Below are 26505 nucleotides of genomic sequence, written 5' to 3'. Positions count from 1 at the left end.
CGAGTCTCAGTCAAGGCGAAACAGAGACGCGGACACGCAATTCAGACAAATGGACCTAGGCTCAATCATGTCTGAGAGAACTACCATGCAGAACCGGCCAGAGCCGATCACCCCTCCTCCGTTGAAAGCCGATATTGCAGATGGTCACACAACGGCTCAGAAATAGAACTCCTCTGACACGGAGCTGGAGGTCCTTGTGTTTTGCACATGCCACTGGTAGATCCCTTGAAATTTGTGCTAGAGTCGATGGCTATGCATCGGCTTTCTATCCTTAAGTCGATGTCTGCGCATCGGCTGTGCTTAAAAAAAATTTGAATTTTTTACGGCCGATTTATGTATCGGCCCCCATACTTCAATACCCATCATCAAAGAATATCTTGGGCTGCTGGGTATTTGAAAGACACTTCCCCTTCATATCCTCGTGTTTTATCCACCTAGGTGCCCCCGAGCCGATTCTTTCAAGTAATTGAGGGTATCGGCTCTTCGAGTATTCCCTGTTGGATCAAATGCTGAACCCGAGGCAGAATGTATGGTGAGGATAATTTTGGCCGATTGCTGGAATCGGCCTCCATGTTGCTTGCTCGATGAAGGTTTTGCAATGTTCCTCCATAAATCCTTGGGGCCAATCACCTGGATCGGCATCGCCACGTTTGTCCATAGATGTTGCTCTTGTTACACGGTCAGACCGGTGGATAAAACCAGCCTAACCCCGTCCTTTCTCACGTCGATGCGCTCGCAGTCGTCCAAATTGATGCCTGAGAGTGGCTCTTGGCCTGATGTCTCCCAAACGTTCATGCCAGCCGTTGAAATCTCGGCTGAATCATCTGCGTGGACAACTTCTACTTCATCTCCATCCCACTGTATTAGGCATTGGTGCATCGTGGATGGGATGCAACAGTTGGCGTGGATCCAATCTCTCCCTAGTAAGACAGCATAGGAGATCTTGCTTTGTCGACAATAAGAACGTCGTAGGGACAGTTTTCCTTCCTACGGTCAGATCCACGTTCAGAACACCTTGTGCGTCAGATGCTTGGCCGTTGAAATCGCTCAGTGTCACATTGGTCTTGATCAGATCCGAGCTAGAGCGTCCCAACCGACGTAGCATGGAGTATGGCATAATGTTAACTGCCGCTCCGGTGTCTACCAACATCTTGTTGACAGGCTGCCCATTGATGTAACCTCGCAAGTACAGGGCCTTCAGATGCTTGTAGCTTCTCTCTCGTGGCTTCTCAAAGATGACCGGTCGTGGGCCGCAGTCAAGTTGTGCCACGAGTGCTTCGTCTAATCACTGGAGCACTAAACTCCGTTGGAAGGATGAAGACCATGTTTGTGCCGGCCGATGTCTCATCATCGGCTTTCTTTTGTACGGCGCGCCACTCTTTCCTTTGTGGCCGACCTTCTTCGTCCGGGGTTCGCTGAATTTTAGCGGCCGGATCAGGCCGCGCCTTCCTCAACGTGTGCGGGTATAACCTTTCGGCTTCCTCCAACCCACGTAGACGCTGAACCCTTCGCTTTTGGGAACGGCTGAGCCCATCAGGGCACCACCTTGGCCGATGATACTTGTCTTCTTCTTCATCATCGTCCTCTAGTTCCTCGACATCTTCCACCCGAGCGGACTCAGCATGCTTGTTCCGAGGCGGGAGAGGCCCTAGACGTTTGAACACGGACACATTAGCTGCATCCTTCTTCTTTTGTTTACATTCTGGGCGGTTGCCGATTGTAGGCAATCGGCTCATTCCTGAATCCCAGCGAGTGTACGAAGAAGGGGCAGTCCTAGTGCCTATCCACGTCGTCTTGCTCCCTCGACTTTTCCTTGGCGTGGCGCTCATATCGCTCCTCGTCGCGATCATGCCGACGACGTCTCCTGTCGTCCCTAGCCAGACGATCTTTTTCATCATCGTCGTTGTATCGCCGGCGTTGGTCGTATTGACCCACATACTTGTTGAGGAGGTGATCAGAGAGAGGTCGGCTGATATCTTACGTTCCTCACTTCTCCCTACGTGATGTAGCGCTTGCCATCGTGGCGGAGCCGATCGCGTGGAGCGGCTTCCTCTGTGTCCTTGCTATGAGAGCAGCTGCCCTCATCTCCGTCCTTACCAGAGTGGTGCCCAGGTCCTACCATGTTGATATTGCACGAGAAATCTGGCTGGCACCCTCCATGGTAAGTATACTCCACCATGTTAACGGCGGGGAAGGGATGTGTGTCGACCTTCATGGCGTACTGGCTGAAAATTAGCCGCCCTTGTTCTATCGCCATTTGGACCTGTTGACGCCACACCCTGCGGTCGTTGGTGGCGTGGGTGAACGTGTTATGCCATTTGCCGTATGGCTTTCCGTTCAGCTCTTGCACCGTGGGGATCTTGTGGCCTTCGGGTAACTTTAGCTGCTTCTCCTTGAGTAAGAGGTCGAAAATCTGCTCAGCTTTGGTCACGTCGAAGTCAAACCCTTTTGGAGGACCTTGTGGCTTAACCCACTTACGGGACACGGGGCTTGCCCCCAGAGTCCATTCAGCCACTTGCTACCTCTTGATCTCCCGCAGCACCTTCTTCTTCATCCGCGTCGACCGGGACCACCGCACGCTTGAATTTATCCTCGGTAAACATCCGGGTGGCGCTTGTTCATATGCTGACGGCTTCGCACCATGTGCGCCGGTGAAGGGTAGTACGCTTGGGAGGCCACGTCCTTGATCGATGATGAGAGACCCACCACCGCCAACTCGACTGCTTCTTTTTCACTTACATGAACCGAATAGCATCGGTTCCTAACGGTCTGAAGCGGCTGGACGTATTCCGCCACTTGTTTCCCGCGCTTCGTCGTACTTGTGCTAGGTCGGCAATGCCGGCCTCGGAAGCCTCCGAGTGATGCTGCACGTGGAGCTGTTCTTCCAAGCTGCTTCCAAGTCCGGATTGAATTTGGTGGCAGCGATGTGTACCACCCGAAAGCCGATCCTGTGAGGGACTGTGCGAAGAACCTCACACGCAGCTCGTCTGATGCTGAGATCGTGCCCAGCTGTGCCAAATATCGGCTCACATGCTCGATGGAGCTGGAACCATCTGATCCACTAAACTTTGTGAAGTCGGGGAGCCGATATTTGGGTGGTAGCGGGATCAATTCGTACTCTTTGGGGTACGGCTTGGTATGGCCGATTGTCCTCCTTTTCGGCATCATGCCGAACTGGTCTTTCAGAATTGTACAAATCTGATCCGCGGTGATGGCTGCAGGCGTCGAACTCTGAAGGTTCGCCGGGGTGGCATACTTAGCCAGCCATGCTTGCTTTTCCAACTCTGAGCCAACTGCAGGAGCTGAGCTCTGGAGGTTTGTCGGAGTGGCGTACTTAGCTAGCCACGTCTGCTTCTCAAGATCTGTTCCCGACGTTCCTCCTGCTGTTCCAGAAGTCCCTGCTGTTGCAGCCTGGTTCGAGAGTGCCCAGTTACTGCAGTCTGGCACGTATGCGCACGTGTATCCGTGGGGGATCTCCTTGGGTGCCTCATGTAAGAATTGGTAGTCACTAGGGTCACCACCAATCTTGTAGACGACGTATGCCGATGAATTCGGCACTTCTGGTGCTGCCAACGCGAATGGCGGCGGTGGACCGGGACTGGAGTGGCATCTCTCCTTGGTAAGTCCCCAGAGCTGGTCCCGAGGGAGAATACTGATGGCTCATGATTTCTGGATCACACGCGGAGCGACACGCTCCAAAGTGTTCACCGAGGCTCTCGGAATGGCGGTGCGGCGAATGAGCCACCATGAAGTTGATCTCCTGACGCGGCGACACTGGTGCGTTCTTCGACGGGGAGGACAGGTCCACTCCATCGAGCGCGCCTTCAGGTGAGAACCCTTTCCACCTGATGCCATGGGAGCGGGTTCTGTGGAAAGAGCCGATGAGGTCGGCTTCGAGGATTGCTTTGATCTCGTCATGCTTCTTCTTGAGCTCCTCAGTCAGATCCTCGTACTTGACCGGAGTGCCTTCCGCCATCTCGGATGTAGATGGCGATGCGGCGGATGTCGAAGATTGTCCCACCGGGCGTGCCAGAATGTGTTGCGGTCAGAAACCCACCGGCGGGCAGCGACGGGCAACACCGTAGAGTCGGGAATCTCCCAGGACTGCGGCTGGCCCTGGTCCCTCCGAGCGACGGCCCGCAAAGCCTTCTGCACACACGTCCGATGCTGATGCAAGGGCGTGCCACCTGACCTATACCTGGTCAGGAAGGTGTTGGATGATGCCTCGCTTAGTTTCCTGCATGGCATACACGTAAACGTTAAATACGAGCCTCGATCGGCTCTCAGGTTGTCTTGTGAATCGGCTCAAAGAGCCGATCCACCCATGATACGTACGAGGTGTACGATCGGATGGTGGTCCTGCTTGATCAAGATAAAGCTGAAGCGACCTACTACGATTTGGGGTTTTCACCGCACAATCGGAACGTCCTACTCGTGATTGGGCCTCGCGACCGCGCACGGTGATCGTAAGCCGATCCTAGACAGGGCCTAAAAACCAACACGAGGTTGATACTCGGAACGTCCTGTCTAGGGCTAGCAAACGACACCCTACACGCCGCTGGATCCTCCAACCCTTTGTAAGGCCTAACAATGCGGATATTAAACTAATCCTTGCAGAACAAGGAGCAATCATAACGGATCGGATCTACTAAACAATGATCAAGCGGGGTGCCGCCCTTACACCCGTGATAGGCGTAAGGGCGGCTAGATGCCTAAGGGTTGCACGACGATAGCATATGATACGAAGAACAATGCTAACCCTAAAACATCAATGATAACTACGTTGCTCGCCATCAAAAAGGCTTCAGTACGAGCAACGCGTGAACGACAAATAAACGTGTGCTGCCTAGATCGCAAGATGCGATCTAGGCAGCATGATGCTTACCCGGAAGAAACCCTCGAGACGGGGGAGTTGGCGATGCGCCGAGATTGGTTTGTGGTGAACGTTGGTTGTTGTTTATTTCATAAACCCTAGATACATATTTATAGTCCGGGGGACTTTCTAATTCAGGCATGCACCTAACCGTGCACGGATAAAACTCTAACTTCTAAATTAAGATGCGATCTACTATAAAACAGATACACGGGCAGTTTAACCCAACTTCTTCATGTCAGGCCGCTTCAGAGATCCTCCACGCGCATATCCTTCAAGCCCATCTCACTTACGGCCCATCTCCTGATTTGGCCAAAATCTGGTGATAACAAGAATAGAGAAGGATTATATTCCTTAGTTGGATCTCCTTGTCTTGTTTCCAAGATTAAAGTAGAATGGATATCATAGGTTTATGATAAGGACATGGATTAGTTTAAGACATGAAAAAAAATAAGTGAAGAATAGTTTCTCCAATTATTGTTACTTGGTTTATAATTGAACAGATGTTCTTATGTTATGGCAATGGTTACCATATTATGATCTGTTATGAGATCAAGCAATTGATCATTGATTAAAGTGTTGTTGTGTTGATTATTAGTTCCATTTGATCTAACCGCTTAGATCAAATCATCTCTACCCAAAACAAGGTTTTTGTAAAGTCACATTGAGGTTTATAGCGCTTGCCTTGATGAGCTACTTCAATTCCACCAAGGTCAAGTGAAACTTCAGTTACTGTGACTGTTTTACTTTAAAGCGCGAAAATTTCCCAGATTTTCTATGCATGAATGCAATGCACACATCTGATTCCTCTATTTTTGTAACCCCATTACCCGGGATATTACGAGTCTCTACCCCTTAAACTAAACTTCGTCCTCGAAGTTTGATCTCTCTCACGTTTCCGAAGTGTGTATCCGACTTGTGCGGACTACGACTTTTCTCGAACTCCGTGGTGATCTCACTTGGATATAATTGAATATATCCCTTGTCCAGATTCTTCCGGAATCCATTAGTGTTTGACATCAAACAACTATTACTTCCTTTACTTCCATGATATCCTCCAATATTATAAGCTTGTTTCCTTTCTCATTGAATATTCAATGATTGAGACTTCTTCTTGTCTTGACAGTCTTAATTGAGGACTAATTGGATAACATTCTCCTATTTGATAAAATAGGTCTTTGTTTTTCCCTTACTACCAAAACTACAATAATGGTACTAAGTAAGGTATTTTAACATGGAAATGATCATGATAGTTTATTCCTCTAAGAATGGAGTAGACTCATTTAGTCTATCCAATCAGGGTTTATAGTTGATACCTATAACTATTTTGGGTTATTTAGGTTCCATGAAAGGAATCATTCTATTAGTCTTTGATATTGGTATGTTCAATCTTCTTCATTCTTTGACCATCTTGGCTTTATTGGTCTATGGTATTTCCTTCGTTCAACTTCATTATACTTAACTGACTTGAGCTCTCGTATTTTTGAGTAAATATTACTCACTTTCTCAAGTTATAGTCCACTTCTTACTTCCTCGAGGTATAAACCTCGGCTTCTAGTCTGACATCTTTCTGAAAGTAGTGTTCATTAATCTTATGAAAATAAGATCGAACTTCCTCTCAGTTTAGATCTTCTGCTTCTATCTAACTTAAAGTATTGAGTAATTGTATATTCAACTCAATCTTTACTCTACCCCTTAGAGTTTTCTTATGGTCTTCAACTCCTTTTCTTCCAACAATTGGACTTATGGTTAGAATATTGGTCTAGGTGTAGCTTATGGTTATATTCTTCTAAGGTCTCGTGAAGAATCCTGGTGGTGTATCCACTCAATTGTGGACATCCAATGTGAATCCTTCGACTAAATGATTATAGGTCTAGCTATTTGGCTGACAAGATTTTTATTTGTTCACAAACTTTTGTTACAACTAATTAAATCGTGGACTATTTATATTACCAACTGATACCAGCTGTGGTTATTATACCAACTGTGGCTATTTGATATCTAAAAATGGATTCTATTATAGGTTCGATCAACTTGGACGAGACATCTTCTGCTTTATCTCGCGAGTATTGATCCTATACCAATTGTGGTCTTCGGATATCAACTATGGTCTTCTTATATCTGCTATGGTTTCATATATCATCTTCCTTCATTCAGGGTTTATTTTGCAAGAAAACCACTAGCTGACACTATGAATATAGTATCCTAAGTGATTTTCCATGCATTCCCTCTTGTATGTTGACTATGGATCTGCTTCAGCTTCACCATAATCATTATATTTCTCACCTTCATGCTTCTTTCGTACAAAAGTACTCCTCTGTTGAGGTAAAGCATGAGTTTTGATTGGTACTTCCTTCTGAATATTGTGGTTGCTTCCCACAACTTTGTTTCCTTTATCTGGTGAACCTTCATCTTGTCTTCAAAATCTCCAGAATTCGTCACTTCCTCACACGAATACCATTACCCTCTAGATCTATAGCATCAAGTAAGGACTTGATATTGCAACATGCATTTGCATATCAACGTCAAACTTCATGTATGGATCTAGTCAAACAATGAAAAATCCAATAAAATCCAAGAAGATTCAGCTTTGTGCTTATAATACACACCATCATAAGCCTGAATATAATAGTTGAGTAAGACATCTCTAAACATCAGGCTGAGATGTGTAGTATAAAACACCACATAATATAGGTTTATATCGTGATACTTAGCACGAATATATGGGATTCTACTATTTGTTTCAACCTTTACCTTAATTGCACATTTGCAATGAGATAAGCTTGAAACAAGTTGGTCTTGGATAGTTAAGATTAACCTAATTTTATTTGGAAGTACTAACTTAGCTTCCATTTTGTTGAGGACTACTTCAATGATATGTCTGGTTCTAAATTTGCTACTCTAAACACATACCATGGAAATATAGCTCCTACACTTCCAAGTGTTTATATTATCATAAAACTATGGTCATGATGTGCTTGGCACACTTCCCATGGTTTTGGAACATAATTCTTGCACTATTGGTGAACACCTGACTTCTTATTGTACTTCTCCTAAATGTTTATGATGTTCTATTCCATCACATAATGATTCTCAGATGAATCATATATGATTACTATCTTTAATCAGTAAGTAGTCATTTTTTTTTCTATTTCTCTTCCTCACTTCCCATGATTGACTCATCATGGTCTATACTATCTTAAACAACTTATATTCATTCCTTACTATCAGTTGTTTTTACACGTTTGGATAATTTTACTTTCTCATTACTTAACTTGGTCTACATCTTCTATTAGGATATCTTAATTATCTTCATCACTTGATATTACTTCTAGTGCAGGTCTGAGTAATTCTTATTTAACTATAACATGTGTTGGTACACATCTTCCAATAGGATATCTTCCTTATGGTTGTATCCCTTCTTTGGACTACCATGTATTGTATACCAACTGTGATCTACTCATCTATTGTTTTAAGGACATAATGGTAGGCTACATACTTGGGATTAATTAACTAACTTTGCTTAGAAAAGATAGATTAGTAAGGTTGACTCAAGTGTGTCAGGATTATTCTCAAGTGAATATCCATCTCAAGTCATAAAAAGATTTGGTTCACCTAAGACAACTTCCTATAGACACTACCAATCCTATAGGTCTCCTTTAAAGGGTTTTAATCCTAGGGTCAAAGCATTTGCTCTGATACCAACTGTGGTGACCCGGCATACCACTGCATGGTGTAGTATGCAAGTCTGATTTAACACCAATGAAACACCGTTCCATTAGTATTATATCGCTCAGAGTGGTACAACAGAAACATATGCGGGTCCAGGGCATGTCTATAGAATTACATACATTGACTCTGTTACATAAAATCATCACAGCCTCCTACTTTACAATGAGGTAAAACTGCAAATCAACTCCAGAAGAACGACTCGTAGCCTAGCTACTCCTATCACGAACTCTATTTGTAGAGTATTTCACTAACTACAGAGGCTGAGAATAGATTCTAGCTAAATAGGAGCTAGGTTTAGGGAGCTAGTCCCCTTCTATTGCTAATCTAGGTTTTCTCCTTGTTGGATGCGGTATCTGACTCTTCTGACATGGTCCTTTCTCTTGAAGTAGTTGTTGACTCCTCAGCCTTTGAGTTGCACGGTAGATCCGCCTTCGATGCCTCCATATCTAAGCAGGGGATTTAAGAGTGGGATGAGTACGAGCGTACTCAACAAGTTCATTATAGGAAAGAGGTGTTTAATGCACTAGCTACAGCATTAGACCAGAAAGTCTAATACCAATGCAAGATTTCATAATCATTTCTTCAAAAGGTTGCTTTTATTCAGAAGAACTATGTCCGTCAGCCTTCACCGGTTTACTAGAACTTCATGGAGCTCCTTTCCGGCCGCGTTCGCAGTTCCATATCCCGGAACGAGGAGTGACAGGTCACGGTTCTTTACACTCTGCAGAGGTGTGTTGCTTTACCCATAAGAGATCTTAACCTTGGTGCCAACCGGGGGCGACCCGTCCACACTTCCTTTGGTGTGAGGCCCGGTATAAGGTCTAGCCAATCATGTTCCTCCGCTACCTCGAACACCCACCCTTTGTTGCATACCCCGACCCTGGGTCCTCGCCGGTCCCATTATTCCCACTCACGGGTGGACCCCGACCACGACAACAGTTTGGGACTCGTTAACCAAACTCCTTCGCCGGTAGCCGCAACCCATCATAGACCGCAATACCGTGGGGACTTAAGGCTTCCCCGGCCAACCGCTTGCACTTCGAGCGACAAGTGTCTACGGACTATGCCGTGGGGACTTAAGGCTTCCCCAACCAACCGCTTGCCCCGACGAGATACAAGTGTCTACGGTAAAGCGCATCCGTTGATGAACGAGAGGTGGAAACACTTTTGACTACTCCGTCCCACTCCGGATCTTATGGTTAACACGGGTATTACGGCACAAGAATCATCGGCGACATTTGTTGTTTAATCCTAGATGGATATAAACCCGTGCAATGGAACCTCCACCATATCAACACAATCCATGGTTCCATTGCCCACCACATAGTCATATTCATAGTTATGAAAGTAGTGGTTTTGATTTTTATGCAATAGTGATAACCATAATACTTTGCAAGTAATTTGATAGAAATACTCAAAGGACATGAGCAAGTGATGAACTTGCCTTTCTTGACTGCAAGATTATGCAGGCAAGGTCTTCGGTACGCAATAACTCCAAATTCTGAAATAGCATCATCGTCCGGTAAGGACGATGTTTAAAAGATTGGCAAGGATGCAATAATGCATAAGTATGAGATGCAATCGCTCTAAACGTAACCTAACCCCGATGATTTAAGATTAGAGAGTTGAAATGATTGGTTTAGGGTGTGTTGCACTTTTAGAGTGATTCACAAACAAGGGTTTTATTCAGGTAGTATTACTTGGTATCTTGGACAGGTAGATAATAAAACATAGTAATCAATTGAGCACACAATGAATTATATTAGGCATAATGTTAACATGTAAAGAATAGTTGTCAGTTTTAGTACTATATGGCATGGTTAATGATTAATTATCGTATACTTCAAAAGAATAACTTTTGAAGAACATGTGCTTTAATGAAGAACAATTATGATGATTAGGTTTGTGGAGTTCTATGGTTTTCTATAGTTCTAATTGGTTTCTGGAGTAAGTAACAGATGGATCACAACCTAGTTGGATTCATCAACACCTAAGGCTTGTGAGGTTGAGTTAAGCCTAGGCATCCTAAGCAATTTATTATACATGGTGGTTGTCAAGGTGGGTTTATCTTGCTAGTGATAGCTGGCTAGAGTTCATAGGTCCTTATAAGCAGGGGTGATGATGATTCCTTATTTTATTTAAAAAGAATAACTTTTGAAGAACATACTTCTTAAATAATAAGAAGTATTACAATTAAGGTTGAGGTTATCTTGTATTAGCCATTGGATCTCTGAGTAGAGAATGGTTGGTTCTTAAATAGGATGGTTCATAAGTATCTCACACTAGTAGGGTTTAGTGGAACGAGGTTATGTAAAGTAAAATAGTAGGTATGGTTGTTGTTAGTGTTCATCACAATGGTGTGATGCTAAATAGGAATGAATAAGGCTGATGGCTTTGGTAAAAGGATCTAGGTTTTACACTTGGTTATCCCTACTTAATTATCTAGTTCTGTTGAAGATGAACACATGGGATGCTAATTAGTAGTGATAGGGTTCCCATATCTTATGTGGAGTTAAACTAGTATTTAGTTGCTAGATATGAATCTATGATTACAAATGAAGTAACATGATCACATGTTCTAACCTAGGGTTTAGGTTAGAAGCAAACTAGGATTCATATGAACTAATGGAGCTAGGGTTTGGTGCATAGTTGAATTAGGGTTTTAGGGTTCCACATAAAATTATGAGGTTATCACTTGAAACTAGGGTTTCCTAATTACCCTATAATTATTGGATTAATAACTTCATTAATAAAGTTGAAGTTATTAATAACTTTGAAATAAAAATAATGTTGGGTTTGGCATTTTATTATTTTTAATAAATTAATAATTAAGGTAATTATTAATTAGGGTTTAAGTTTCCACTAATAAAGAATTAACAAAATAATAAATAAAGAAAAACACTTTTTATGTTTTCTTTATTTTCTTTACTGGTTTTTTATTTAGTTTGAAAAGTTTTCCTAATTTCTGAATTTTAATTGTATTAAGAGTTACAGGAAAATGCTTAATTAACAAGTATTAAATAATTGAATTTTTATTAAAAATAAAAGTTTCATTTTATATTTTTATTGGATAGAGTTTTCTTTTTTAAGAATTTTGATATCTTATTTATATTTTTCTGACTTAAATTGGATTTTCTAAATTTATTTTAAGTTGCGGTAATTTACTGGAATTAATAAATGACTGGAAATACTAAACGTACCCAGACTAAGCCTACCCGCGGTGACAGACATGTGGGGTTAGTGCCACGTTGGCTGCCACATGGGGCTGACCAAGTCAAAATTGGTTACGTGGCCAGGGAAGGTTCTGGCCGGCGGTCAAACGGCGACGGCGCCGGCGTTGGGCTACCCCCGCGGTCGAACAGCTGGGCCTAATCGACTCAGCGTGATGCGGTGAGCCATATGGTGGCGGCGCCGCTCCGATTGAGTCACCGGAGCTTGCTCGCCGGCGAGGCCGAGCGGCGGCGTGGACAGGAACACGGTGCGGCGGCACTACGGCGGGCTAGAGAGCAAAGCGGGCGTGTTAGGGGGGTTCAGCATCTCACCAGAAGGACGCAGGGCGTGACGGCGTGGTCTATGGAGGTCGGCATCGCCGGATTTTATGTCGCCGACCGACGAAGGGAAGAGCTCGACGGCGAGGCTATAGCTCGCCCCGGTACGATTCCTTCTGCCCCGAGAGCATGTCGAGGACGGCGGAGACAATGGTGTGCTCAGCTCAGCTCGGGGGTGCTCCAATCGCCGGCGGTAATGGTGACCGGCGCAGCTAGGGTTTCGGGTGTGGGGAATTTTTAGGAGAAGAGGAAGAATTCGGCGCTCGTTTTCGTCCTGGAGCTTTTATACTGCGTTGGAGAGGGCCTCATCACGTCGTCGTTCAAGGAGAGATCGCCAGCGAGAGGAGAAGAACGAGCACGTCTTCGTGCTGGCGCCCATGCGAAGGAAGGGGATGAGGACGATCTCGTCCTCGAGATTTTTAGACGAAGGGGTATCGGGCTGGTTTGGGCCATGGTTTGGAGATGGACCATGGGCTGCTCCTGGGCTGCCACGGCCAGGCTGCTGTTGGGCTCCTTCGGCTGGCCAGGTCCGAGTAAGCTTCTCTCTTTTCTCTTATTTATTTTCTGTTTTTCTTTTTCTTCTTATTTTCTGTTTTGTATTTGCCAATTTGAATTCGTATTTGAATTCTGTTATTTTTGCAGGTGTCTCAATTATGTTAATTCCATTTGGATGTTGTGAAGTGACTATTACACCCATAATCCATTTGAAACAAGTATTTTATAAAGCATTATATTACATACTTGTGTTTTATTCAAAATAGCAAATGAGCATGATTTTATATCCTCATTTTATTTTTATGTTTTTCTTGTGGATCAATCTATTTGAAGTATTAGAGTTGGTAAGTCCAGCTCAAGGTATTTTAGAGTTTATCATTAGGACTTGTTATTTTATTTAAGAAGTTGGTTGTACACATATGATTTTATGTGAGTATCAATCTGTTAGGGTTTTTATGATGTCTATTACAACGCCCTTATAAGGTTAACACTATCATTATCTTTGAAAGCATCTAAGGTAGGTGTTGTTCCATCATGGTTGATCTTGGTTACAAAGATAAATAGTTGATCACTACACATATGGGTTTAACCATATAATGTAGCACAAGGTTTTTCTTATCTTCAAGAATTGAAACATAAGATTTATTTGATGTGCAAATCTAGGGTTCAAATGCTATTTACCTAATGTTACATGGGTTGAATCTTAATTGTGGTTTAGGTTTTATTTGTGATCACCCAAGTGATACACCAACTAGGGTTAAGATTTAATTCTAAGTTGTAGAGATGAGATAACACCATGTTGCATGTGCTAGGGTTTAATCTCCCTAACCATGATAAGGTGGTTGCTTACTTAACATTTTATGTTCTCCTCTAGTTACTAAGATATTGAGAATTAGTTTTATCTTCTACCAATTGGCTTCTATTATTAACCTCAATTTATCATTTAAGTAACTACATTGGTTATAGTTCTTTTTATAGTTAACTTTGGTTCTAATGATGAATGGTTTCTCACCATGTAAATTATAGAGTTTAACTCTAGGGTTTTCTTAGGTTTCTTAAATGAAGAATATGTGGAATGTAGATATGGTAGAATTCTACTTATGATCACCAATTGAATCACAAGTTAAGGTTGGAATATAAGCCTAGGGTTGCCTACTAGTTACCTCCCTATGATTTCATGTGGTGAATGAGATCTACTTATCCTGTTAGGGTTTATTCTCCATACCTCAAGTTCTTAGGGTTTATGATCATCACTTAATTAATAATGATCAAGGTTTGGCTTACTAAGGATCTCTCATTAAATGGGGTTCTCACTTCCATGATCAAGCATTGTCTAGATTAACTAAACATAATATCTCCCTTATAGTTTCTTGGGTGCACATGGTTATGGTTGTCTCAATTATCTTGAGTATAACACCATGTTTTGAGCTTTCTCATAAATGAATAATTATTCTAGGATTTCTCTCAAAGATAATGATTTGAATTCATGGATTTATATCCAAGGTTTAACTCAAAATTTGTTATTACTTCTCTAGTAAATAATGTAGGACTCTCATCCCTCTAGGTTTGATGTAATATTAATTTAGAATAGAGAAGGATTATATTCCTTAGTTGGATCTCCTTGTCTTGTTTCCAAGATTAAAGTAGAATGGATATCATAGGTTTATGATAAGGACATGGATTAGTTTAAGACATGAAAAAAAATAAGTGAAGAATAGTTTCTCCAATTATTGTTACTTGGTTTATAATTGAACAGATGTTCTTATATTATGGCAATGGTTACCATATTATGATCTGTTATGAGATCAATCAATTGATCATTGATTAAAGTGTTGTTGTGTTGATTATTAGTTCCATTTGATCTAACCCCTTAGATCAAATCATCTCTACCCAAAACAAGATTTTTGTAAAGTCACATTGAGGTTTATAGCGCTTGCCTTGATGAGCTACTTCAATTCCACCAAGGTCAAGTGAAACTTCAGTTACTGTGACTGTTTTACTTTAAAGCGCGAAAATTTCCCAGATTTTCTATGCATGAATGCAATGCACACATCTAATTCCTCTATTTTTGTAATCCCATTACCTGGGATATTACAGACGCCAAGAGGAAGAGGGCGGAGGAGGAAGATGTGGCGGCGGCCATCGCCGCCGCGAAGGAGGCGGAGTTGCGGGAGGCGGAGGCGGAGGCGGACTCGTACCTAGTCGACCTCCCCGAGTAGGATCGCGCATTCTGGATGTAGAATCGTTGATCCGTATGTATGATCCGTAGTATGATCAATGAAATTGAACTTCCCGGGGTTTTTATTTTTGAAAATACGGGGCGAAATACGGGGTCTGCTAGACGGAATGGCTCTTCTGTTAGCAACTTTTCGATACGGGGCGAAAAAACGGCGGGATACGGGGCAGAAATATGAGGGGCCTGCTAGACATGCTCTAAGAACTTGACTGACTACTAAGCTAATTCTCATCTAATAAAACTGATAAAATAGAGTAATACTCCCTCCGTTTCAATTTATAATGCCTATAGATTTTCTGCACGGTAATTAGCGCAAGTCATTTTTTTAACACAAAACCCCCTAACGAGTCCATCCACGATCTCAGAAACAGGAGACAAATAAGGAAAGACAAAACAGAATCTCGGAAACCTCTCTGTCGTTAAAGAAAATCCCCTGATTTCCTCCCGATCCCTCCATCTCGCGTATCCCCGCCATACTTTTTTCTTATGTTATGAAACAAATGCAGAAAATCTATAGACATTATAGATTGAAACAGAGGGAGTAATAGCTTAAGGCATCGGAAACCGTAAGGGAGAAAGCCCCCGATCGGCTGGGTCAAAAACGACAGGCGCACTCATGATCGATGACAGCAGGAATGCAAGGATCACACGGTTGGATCCGTTCCCTCTACCCCGCAAAAAAAAAAGAGGATCCGGTCCCTCTGCCGTTTCCCGGCAACAGTCTGACGTTAACCTGCCGCCTCATTTCCTTTTCCCGCCACAGTCCATCTCTCTTCCTCCCCCAGTCATCATCTTGCCGCAACTTCTTCTCGCTTAATTGTACTGTATATAAAATTAATTACGAATAGAATAACATGAGCAGCCGCGTGCAGGAGCGGCGGCCAACGACGGCGTACCAATACCCAATTTGACAACGGCAGGGCATGCATGCTCGTGGAACCTGTCAAACATACCTAAGGTCAACACCGGCCCTGCTCAAATGGATCAAGACTACAAATAGACTCCATGTCATTCCCGTTTCGATCACATCATATCAAGTTCTCCCTGATACTTCCTTCCTTCTATCTAGCAGCTAGCTTGCTTGTCAATCGCTCCACCAGTGTGGCTGGCAAACCAGCAGGCGTTCCTCCTTGTGAACATGGCCGCTTCCTTTCGCTTCTCGTTAGCTGCTCGCTGTAGCATATTGCTCGCAGCAGCAGTACTGGTCCTAGTGCTGAGCCACGGAGCTCAGGGCGCCGGGTTGAGCTCGTCGTTCTACGATGGCTCGTGCCCAGGCACGCGCGACATCGTCAGGCGCGTTATCCAGGACGCCCGCGTTGCCGACGCGCGTATCCCGGCCAGCCTCATCCGCCTCCACTTCCACGACTGCTTCGTCAATGTAAGTTCGCCAAGCCACCTTCGCGCACCGGCGAATATATAGATCAGCGACGTCTATCCATATATAGTGCATCCTCTCATCGTTGTGGTTAACTTCTTCAGGGCTGCGACGGCTCGCTTCTGCTCGACGACGACGCCCAGGCGGCCATCATGACCGAGAAGAACGTCCCCGCCAACGACAGGTCGGCGCGCGGGTTCGGCGTGGTCGACAACATCAAGCGCGCGTTGGAGAACGCTTGCCCCGGCATCGTCTCCTGCGCCGACATCCTCACCCTCGCCGCCGAGATCTCCGTCGAACTGGCCGGAGGGCCGTCTTGGACCGTGCCGCTGGGCCGCCGCGACGGCACCACCACCAACATCGAGAGCGCCAAGAACCTCCCCAGCCCCTTTGACCCCCTAGAGACGCTCCAGGAGAAGTTCAAGAACTTGGGCCTCGACGACACCGACCTTGTCGCGTTGCAGGGAGCGCACACATTCGGGCGGACGCAGTGTCAGTTCACACAGCGGAACTGCACGGCTGGGCAGAGCGAGGGGGCGCTGGTGAACCTCGATGGCGTCACACCTGACGTATTCGACAACAAGTACTATGGCAACCTCTTACGGGGTCGCGCCCAGCTTCCGTCGGACCAGGTGATGTTGTCCGATCCCGTCGCGGCAAGGACCACCGCACCAATCGCTCGCAGGTTCTCTGGTAACCAGAAGGACTTTTTCAGAAACTTTGCTGCATCGATGGTTAAAATGGGGAACATAAGCCCGCTGACCGGAAGGGATGGGGAGATTAGGAAGAACTGTCGGAGGGTGAACAAGACGCCCTATTGAGAAGTGAGGAAACAAGATTCCATGCATGTTGATGCACATACCGTTTATTAACTTGTTTTTCATTCTTTTACGAGTGGTGGTATAGCTGTGTAAATCATTGTTTGGATTCGTTCTAACTGTAAAGTGTTTCTGTATTCCTTTCTTCAAAAGCAAATGTAAATGTTCTTTCTTCACAATTTGAAAGAAGATGTCCTTTTAAGTTTTAACGCTCCTCCTTTGACAGTCTAAATGTATTACTAGTCATTTTGTCTCTGTTTTGCATTTAATCAATGTCAGCAACGAAAGAGCTAATTAGTTCCTCTTGCCACTTGCATTTTTCTGGTTAAATGGAGTATAGTTTGTAGTCCTAAAGATCAAGACGGATTTGGAGTTCACGATTTGGAGGTTAAGAATTTAGCTCTGCTGGGTAAATGACTTTTTAAGCTTCTTACCGAGGATGGGATTTGGCAAACTATTCTTCGGAGAAAGTATATTGGCTCGAAGACGCTATCCCAAGTGGTTTGGAAACCTGGGGATTCTCACTTTTGGGATGGTCTCATGGCGACAAAGAATATCTTCTTTCGCCATGGTACTTTCTCCATTAAGAATGGAGCACAAATACGATTCTGGGAAGATGTTTGGTTAGATAATGCTTCCCTAAGTGAACAGTATCATGCTTTGTATAGTATTGTTCGTCGCAAAGGTGATACCATTGCTACAGTAATGACTACTTCACCCCCGAATGTGACGTTCAGACGGATTTTGCTTGGACAAAGGCTACTGGCATGGAATGCTCTAGTTCAACGATTGGGAGATATTCACTTATCGCTTGAACCGGATGAATTTAGATGGAATCTTCATGTAGATGACACTTTCTCAGTCAAATCTTTATACAATGCGATCCTTCATTTTGATATACCAGTTGATAATAATAAGAAAATTTGGAAGATGAAGATACCATTAAAAATTAAATTTTTTGGATGGTACCTTCGTCGAGGAGTTATTCTTACCAAAGATAATCTTGTTAAGCGGAATTGGCACGGAAGTTCACGGTGTGTTTTCTGTCATCATGATGAAACCATCAAACACCTTTTCTTCCAGTGCAGTTTTGCAAGATCTATATGGTCAGTCATCCAAGTAGCGTCTACCCTGTATCCCCCGACTAGTGTGGCAAATATCTTTGGCAATTGGCTTCACGGTATTGATTCAAGGTTTAAGTTGCTTCTTAGGGTGGGGGCGCTATCAGTTATCTGGGCGCTTTGGCTGAGTAGAAATGACAAGATTTTTAACGATAAAATTTATTCTTTGTTGCAGGTCATCTACAGATGTACAGGTATTCTCCGTTCGTGGTTACCTCTTCAGCGGGCGGAGAACCGAGACCTAGTTACGGAGGTCTGTACACGGTTGGAGGCTACGGCGAGGGACACTTTTTCCCTACATGGGTAGCAGCATAGTCTACGGATTGGAGCTCCACCCTCATCCTAGGCGTTATATGATTCATCGTCTCGATATGTATTTCACCTATCTTTACATATACTTTGGCTCCAGATATTTGAACGGCTGTGTGCATCCTGGTTATGCAGAGGCTGGATGTAATTACTTTCTATAAGTAATAAAGCATCATTTATCAAAAAAAAGTACATGATCCTCTAGCCTTTTTGAATGAGGATACGAACGAATGGACAATTATACATATTGCCCACTAATAAGAAAGTTACACTCAGCATCTGAAGCTGAAAAAAAAATACTACAACTTGAGGCCTCTTTATTAGGATTGGGACAAAGAATATTGTGGTTTCAGGATTGAGAAACAAGAAAATAGTAAAAACATAAAAATCTGACAGGTTTGCTAGTGCAAAACTGAGGATTTCAAAATGGCCTGCACTTGTTTGTTTAATTATCATCTCAGCACGCAGTGGATCATGTGCAGAAACCAAATAGCAGCCTCAAGCATTCATCAAACCTCGATCCTTTAGGCGATGTCATGTGCCTCCTTCCTTTAGGCCGCATGTCAGTGTCTCGAAGCGACCGATGATGGTGATCGCAAGATCATGGTGGGCCTGGTGGCGCATGCTGGTGGGTGATGAAACTAGGTGGTGGTGCCCCCTTGCGGCAGGGTTTTCTGTGGATGGGGTTGGGAGAAATCCGTGCTGACCGTGACGCAGTGCCACTATTGAGTGGCACCATTTCTTCTTGGATAGCGTCTTGGGAATTCCGTGTCCACTATACTCTTCATGCCAGGGGAAACCCTAGGACCGGTTTGGTCCAGGCAGCAACGTCGTGTCGATAGTGCTTCCCTTCTCGAAGGCCACACTATAGGAATCGTGGCGTATGCCGACGGCCGGCTGCCCTCGGCGTAGCCATCTCTACGCCGACGATCGCGGTTGGGAGCTACTCCGGCGAGGCCGTACGCCGATGGCCCCTACATTTGGTCGTCGGCGTATAGCCTAGCCCTCGGCGTAGCCTCTCATTCCTGTAGTGAGGGGCTGCTTGGCACGTGACGCTTTGGGGTGCTTGGAGCGTGGTGGGTCAAAGACGGAGGGCGTAGCGGTTGCGGGTCATCATCATTTTGTCGCTTCGCCATTAGCTTCATTTTTTTCCCTTTTTGGGCATGTTGTTGTTGCTCTAATATTTTTCTTTGTTTCCAACTATTGTATCGGTGTGGTTGCTATATTAATATGGTGGGGCAAGAGCCTGTTTCGAGCATTCATGAATCCTGAAAACACAAGTTCGAATCTAATCTGTTGTAATAGAAACATGCAGCCAGATGCAGTGTGAGCGGTTCATCTACCAAAGAGGAAGTACCACAGCATAAACTGAATTACTGAATCCCCATAAATACACAAGTATTTGGTGATGAGCCTTACTATGGCCAGTTCACCGTGCACACTAAATATTCACAGATAGACGAGAATGATCTTAGTGTTGCACAAAAGGCAACCCATTAATACTTTCTAATTAAGATGTTGACTAGAACACTTGTAGCAGCGCATATAATTAACTAGTACATCAAGGTAGGTAGTATCAACTAATAATATACTGCAGATTTCCTTTAGTCCAGAATCTTGAAATATTTATCATGACCAAATAGTAAATAGCTCATTGCTCACTTGAAGCATTTCGCATCCAGCAACGCCTCACCCTCAAATGGCTCCAGGTCCTCGATCATGGCACTGGCACGCTCCTTCTGTGCCGCATCAGAGATATCAACCTTTCTCCACTCGTAGAGGGCCATGTCGTAACATTCTTCCATGACAAACTGGGGGATCTCAGGGCCACGGAAGAGCCAAAGTCCCTTGACCTTGAATGGTGGCTCGGTACCAATCACAAGCATCTTCCCAAAGGCGTATTTGCGGCACAGGTCCATTCGCTGCAGGAATCCACCGACCTTGTTCAATGTCACAAAGGACACAGTGTTCTCCTCGTTGTACTTAAAGTCACAGAACCATAGGGAGTAGCCCTCCGGGTCATACATATCCCAGAAACCTGCAATGCAGAAGGAAAATGAGTTCAGTTCAGTCATTAACTCCTTTTGCAACTTCCAGAATATTTGCTTTTGTAGTAGCAAACCTGCGACTCACACAACTACAAACATCTTAAGTTCATTTCAGTTCAGATATTTCATATAACCATAAAAATTCCAGAATCTTTGATCTTGCAGTAGTGAAAATTTGCGACTCATATAGAACTAAAAACAGCTTAAAACATAGTACATATTGATAAGTTCAGACTGCTAATTTGTATCGTATTTAGTCACTCCTCACTGAGCACAAGATGCAGTCAAATTCAATTGAAGTGCTTGAATTTTAACTGGATTTTGAAAGGAACCTACCTTTAATAGCAACCTCTCGGAAGTTGGTTTTGGTGTTAGAGTACAGCTTCTTCCATTCATCAAGGATCATCTTGCTTGCAGGAAGCAAATCAAGAGGGTTCTTTTGCTTTGGTTTCGGCGCCTCCTCTTCCTCCTCTGCATTCACAACTGGCTTTGGCTTTGGATCCTCCTTCTTGACTTCCTTGAGCTTTTTCTCCTTTGGTGCCGCATTCCTTTTCTGAACTGGTGGGACAGACTCTGCCTGCTTCACATCCCCCATGACCTTCTTGATGTTTGGCTGGTTAACCATTGTCCAGAAGTACCTCTCCACGTGAGGAAACTCAGATGTAAAACTCTTGGTCATTATCTGAGTAAAGCCAAGGTAAAGATTGCATGACATCACAATGTCGGCGAGAGTTACGGAATCCCCAGCAAGATATGTGTTTGATGCAAGGTGTGTTTCGAGGGCACCCAATGCTCTCTTCAAGGCGGCAACATATGCTTCCTCACTCTGTTAGGATAAAAATAAGTTTAAACCCACGTTTTCAATGTAAAAAGCATGAATATCCCAGCACTGCCACACCTACCGCAGCAACATATTGATAAAATCCTAGCCGTGGGTACAGCCATTTTCCAATGTTAACATCAATCTCTGTCGCAGAAAAGTCAATCCACTGCTCGATGTGCGCCTGAACAGAACCAATTTTTAAACAAAAAACTAAGGACAAGTACACATTATATGGAATGGTCTTGAACGAATATTAAAGAGCACTCACATATTCAATTAGTGAAGATCCATAAAGTGGGTTGTCAGCCTCCATGCGAGCAACTTTAGGAAGATGACAGATAGTTAGATATACTAAATCAAATGAAATGCCCAAGAAAAAATAAAGAAATATAGTACTTGGTTGCTGTGTTTTACTTACTGTATCTTGCAATGGCATTGCTCTCAAAAAGAGGACCTTCAGGAGTCTCAAGAACAGGAACCTGCCAAAAAAAGAAAGCTCAAATTAGATTTGAACTATTTGTATCCATTTTCTGAAGACGATTTTTATGCATACCTTCCCAATGGGATTCATGTTGAGAAACTGAGGAGTCTTGTTGGAGACACCCATCTGAAAGTCTTTGACCAAGTCAACATCGACCCCACTGTATTCAGCCACGATGAGTGCCTTAAATGCATTCTTGTTTCCACTACCAGCGTGCAGCACCTATACAAATATAGGTAAGGCAGATTACATGGCTGATTATAAAGAAAAGATATAACACATGAAAAATACGAAAATTACGTCAGGGAAAGCATCTACACTACACGGGCAATGGTTACTGAATCAACAAGGAAAAGTGAGGAAGCAGCGCAACTGATTAAAAATAGGGATACTGACGAATTGGCATAACAACTTTAATATGTATGGTGCCACGAAACAAAACATTAAAGGAAACTAATTATAGCACAGAATCATAAGGAAAATGAACAGCGTATAATGCACCATTTTAAACCTCGTGGAGAGAACTACATAAATAAGTAGGGCTTACTCGAAGTCGTACAAAAACTAGGACCACCAGAAGCAGAGAGAGAACATTGACTTAAACAGAACTACAATATGCCACAGATAAGGTAAAATCAGTCCTAAACAAGCTAAAATGCAGCAGAAGGAGACATTCTCTATTCATCAGTCGTCCCAAATATGAATACCGGTTCAGCCCAACCAAAATTTCAAAACAATTAAAATACAAACAGCTAAGCCAGAAACGAACATGATCGCCATAATAAGATCATATGCCACGCTAACCATCCATCTTAATTAACTACTCCCTCCATTCACTAATTTTAGTAGATTCATTTATTTTTATATGTAACTAGTCTATTTTTAATGTGTAGATTCACTCACTATAGTGTGTATCTAGTTCATTTTAAAGGGACATGGTGCTTTTGCTCCTCGGTGCATATGCTACCTTTATTTAAAATACTAGTATATTTTAAACATATTGAAAAAAATTTAAAAAAATGTTGCCCGTACATCTCAACATCATACGTGTTCATGAAGTCACAAAAAGTGAATTGTTATGTGGCTTGTGCAAAACATACAAAAACGATGCTAAAATAAGGTTTTTTACTAGGCATTTGTTTCTCTTTTTTGCACAGGACACAAAAATTATCATTTTACTATTAAACTATAAGTGATGACATAGGATGTGGATATATACAGGCTAAATTTTTTCTCCAAATTTTTAATATTTTGAAATTCATTTTTTGGGCAAAGGGAGCATATGCACCTGGGATAAAAAGTGCATTTCCGATTTTAAAGTGTGTAAAACATCTTATACTTATGAATACGGAGAGTAAAACATATCTATTCCATTTGACGCCGCAAAAAAATGGAACCCAATCTAGGCGCAAACAGCTAGTAGAACGAACAGGGCTGAATGAAGCAACCACTCACCAGCGCCATCTTGACACGGCCCGCCGCTAGCTTCGCTGGATCTCAGACCTTCACGAAACCAAATCGAGAAGAACAGTGAGATGGATGCACGAATGTATGTCACAAAAGGTACAGATTTTTCATCGAAAGAACTGAAGCAAGGGATCATACGGTTGCGCCGGCGGAGATCGCCGGAGCAGTGCAGGAGAGGAGGTAGCAGCGAGAGACGAAGTGGGCTTGGAGAGCGGGCCGCTTTGCTACTTGTATGGAGGCGGAGACTTGGCGGCTACGACTACGGGCTGGCCCCGGATGGTTAAGCTTACGTTGCTTTCAAATTGCCACGAGGACCATCGTTTCGTGGCCGTTACGTTGGGCTGGCTTACATTTGATAATGGGCCTTTTTTGCTCTTTGCAATGAGAATGGGCTTAGCAGGCAGGCTCTAAACTCTGTAGCGCGCCTCGTCTGCGCCAGCCCGCGGACTGAAAATTTCCATTCCTTCTGTTTCTCCGTCGCGTCGGCGTCCTTCGTCCGCGCGGACTCCATGGCGGCGTGCCATCTCGTCGTCGGCGCCGGCAAATGGAGTCGATCGCCACCGACGCAGCCATACGGAGGTGAGCAGCATATAGTCCTCCTCCTCCCCGTATTCCTTAACCGTCGTCCCTGCGCAACTTACGAGCGGTCAGCCTGGCCCGAACAATGACCCAAGGTAGTCCCGTGTCGTCCACCACGTGTTCGACGAAATGCCCACACACAGTTCTGCGGTTCGGTAGATTCTTGAAAGGCACCACTGCGACTTTTTGGAGGTTTGTGCACGTAGTAATTTCGATGTTGTCCTTCTCCGGCTATGGTTTCTCCTGTGGACGTGGCTGGCGATAGTAAAAACTTCCCTTCGCCCGTTGCTATTGGTGATACAGTTCCTCCACCGGATTTTTGGACATGTTAACATCGTAAGGATTCTTTTCACTAGTTATTAACTAATAATGCAGTAAAATCAAAGTGTCGTAGATTGGTGTGTTGTGTGTTCATGGATGGAAGTAGGTTATGCTTGCTTAGAAAAGCAATCAAGTTAAGCTAGGCCCCATTTGGAACACGGGATAGGAAAAAAAAATACAGGAATAGGAAACACACAAGAATAGAATTGGAATTCACATGAAAACCAGAGGATTGGAAAACATAGGAAATTTTTCCGACATACCATTTGGTTTGCAGGAACATGAAAACACATGAAACTGCATAGGCAGATATTTCATTTTAGTGAAGTAGCAGTTTCAAACAACTTTATGTAGGGTGTTAATTATATGGGATTTGCTAGTTCTCAGCTAGAACTATCTTAGTGCTCAGTCAAGTCTTACACCGTTTGATTTGCATCGTGATTCGTGGTAGTCATGAGTTGCAGCTGAGATTTGATGACATCCTCATCATATGACTAAGAACGAGATTAGTTCCCAGTAAATAGTCATGTCCTAATTATATAGATTAGGAACAAAAGTTCATTCCTATATATCAACACAAGTAACAATGATTTATCCAACATTACCGAGTATATATTTGTTCCATCTCTAATTAACATGTGGCCTGCTGCTTTCTGCGATAGTTTTAAACATATGGCCTTAGCCTAGCTTTAAATTAATAAAGCCACGAATGGCACAGTTTTATAGGGTGCTGAGAGAACAGCTTACAAGACACCAACACACACAAGCACACACCGAAAACACGACATATAGCTTGATCGTTGGAGTCCTCAGCCACCAAAGGCAAAGCCCTACACTTGAAACGGCGACAGTTGACACTCGGAGGGGGCTCGTTGTCGAGGAGAAACCATCCTACGCGTACATCAAATGGCTAAAGGCTGTGGTCCGTCTCCGAAGCCGAAGGAAGCCCCTACTCCCTCGCCCTGGATCGAAGGGCACCGTACCGTCGGCCGGAGTCGCTCACCCTAGAGTTCAAACGGATGTCAGGGACACTGAAACCAAAGAGCAGAGGCTAGGACTGGCCACCAAGAACAACCAAGAACACCATGAGACCAACTCCACCGTCAGACGTGAGAACTCCCCCGGCCCGACGCGAGATGAAGGTGCCACGAAGGAACATCAGCTCAAAGAAAAGGCGCCCTCGCCGGAGAACCGAAGAAGAACGCTGCAGAGGAAACCCGCCATTGCCTCCAACCGAGATGGACCAACACAATACTTCCCCCTTTACCCAAAACGGCGCCTTCAAGAAGGACACCACGCGGGAGGCGTAGACGCCGCCCATTCCGAAGGGAATTGGGTTTTCACCTGGTAGGAGGAAGGGGAACAACCTCGACGGCGCCTCCATCGAGGGAGTGATGCCCGCAGGCGTCACCACCGTCGTGGCCACTGGCCAGGGATTTCTCCCGGAGTCCCTAGCCGTACAACCCACCGTGACGCACCCAGCCGAGCTCCGGCGACCAGGCGCGACCACGGGTCTGGTAGCAAAAGGATGACCCTCAGATCTGGCGAGCGTGACGCCGGAGAGATCAACACGCCAGACCAGCACCTGCCACCGAGCCGCTGTCCGTGCACCCGAGCACGGCGGCCAGCAACCACGTGAGCGCCACCCCGCCGGAGAGTCGACGCCGCCCACCAGCCCAGGGCAGACGCCCTGGCTTCCTGAGCCCCCACCGAAGAAGAAACCATAGAAGCCTCCCTGACCTTAGGCCTCTAGCCGCCGGAGCAAGAGGAGTCCGCAGCGCCACCGCCTCGGTCAAGAAGATCCCGGCGCGGAGATCCTCCACCTACACACCGCGCGGGGGGCGAGAGCTCAGATCCCCGCCGCCCCCTTCACCGGTGACACGAGCTTAGCTCAACGGTGTCTCTTGGGGCGACGAGAAGGGGGAGGGGAGGAGGGAGTGGAGCGGCGGCGGCGCGGGGCTAGGGTTTCGCCTCCTCGATCGCCAGGAGGGGCCGGTGTGAGGAGGGTGAAACGGTTGATCGGCTTCCTGCGATAGTTTCATCTACTGGCAGCAGTTATGTGGAAACAGAGTACAAACAAGGGACATGGCATCCATGGCAGCTGCGGCTTCATTAGAGCATCTCCACCGGCGCGCCCCATAGCGGCCCGATAGCGTTTTGGGGCCGGCAGCGAAAATGGGCTCACACCGGCGCACCCCAAATAGCGTCGGCCCTTTTTCGAGCCCAATAGAAGCGTCGGCAACCCCGTGCCGGCCCCTTCACGAAGGGCGCGGATCAGG

General features: G+C 44.7%; 2 protein-coding genes across 2 annotated transcripts; one reads left to right on the top strand and one right to left on the bottom strand.

Moving 5' to 3' along the window:
• The first annotated feature begins 16022 nt into the window (after positions 1 to 16022).
• LOC124686820 (peroxidase 54-like) lies at positions 16023 to 17080 on the top strand. The gene is made up of 2 exons (XM_047220712.1): positions 16023 to 16262; positions 16364 to 17080. Exons 1-2 carry the CDS (start codon positions 16023 to 16025, stop codon positions 17078 to 17080), a joined length of 957 nt encoding a protein of 318 aa, XP_047076668.1.
• A 2898-nt stretch (positions 17081 to 19978) lies between these two features.
• LOC124686819 (elongation factor 1-gamma 2) lies at positions 19979 to 23382 on the bottom strand. The gene is made up of 7 exons (XM_047220711.1): positions 23315 to 23382; positions 21932 to 22081; positions 21797 to 21857; positions 21647 to 21699; positions 21458 to 21559; positions 20892 to 21381; positions 19979 to 20545 (listed from the first exon to the last, which is right to left on the bottom strand). Exons 1-7 carry the CDS (start codon positions 23321 to 23323, stop codon positions 20166 to 20168), a joined length of 1245 nt encoding a protein of 414 aa, XP_047076667.1. The 5' UTR covers positions 23324 to 23382; the 3' UTR covers positions 19979 to 20165.
• Positions 23383 to 26505: the final 3123 nt, after the last annotated feature.

Source organism: Lolium rigidum, chromosome 2 (genome assembly GCF_022539505.1).
Source record: "Lolium rigidum isolate FL_2022 chromosome 2, APGP_CSIRO_Lrig_0.1, whole genome shotgun sequence".
Lineage (NCBI taxonomy): Eukaryota > Viridiplantae > Streptophyta > Magnoliopsida > Poales > Poaceae > Lolium > Lolium rigidum.
The sequence above is the reverse complement of the archived record's forward strand: the minus strand, read 5'-3'. Positions and strand labels throughout refer to the sequence as shown.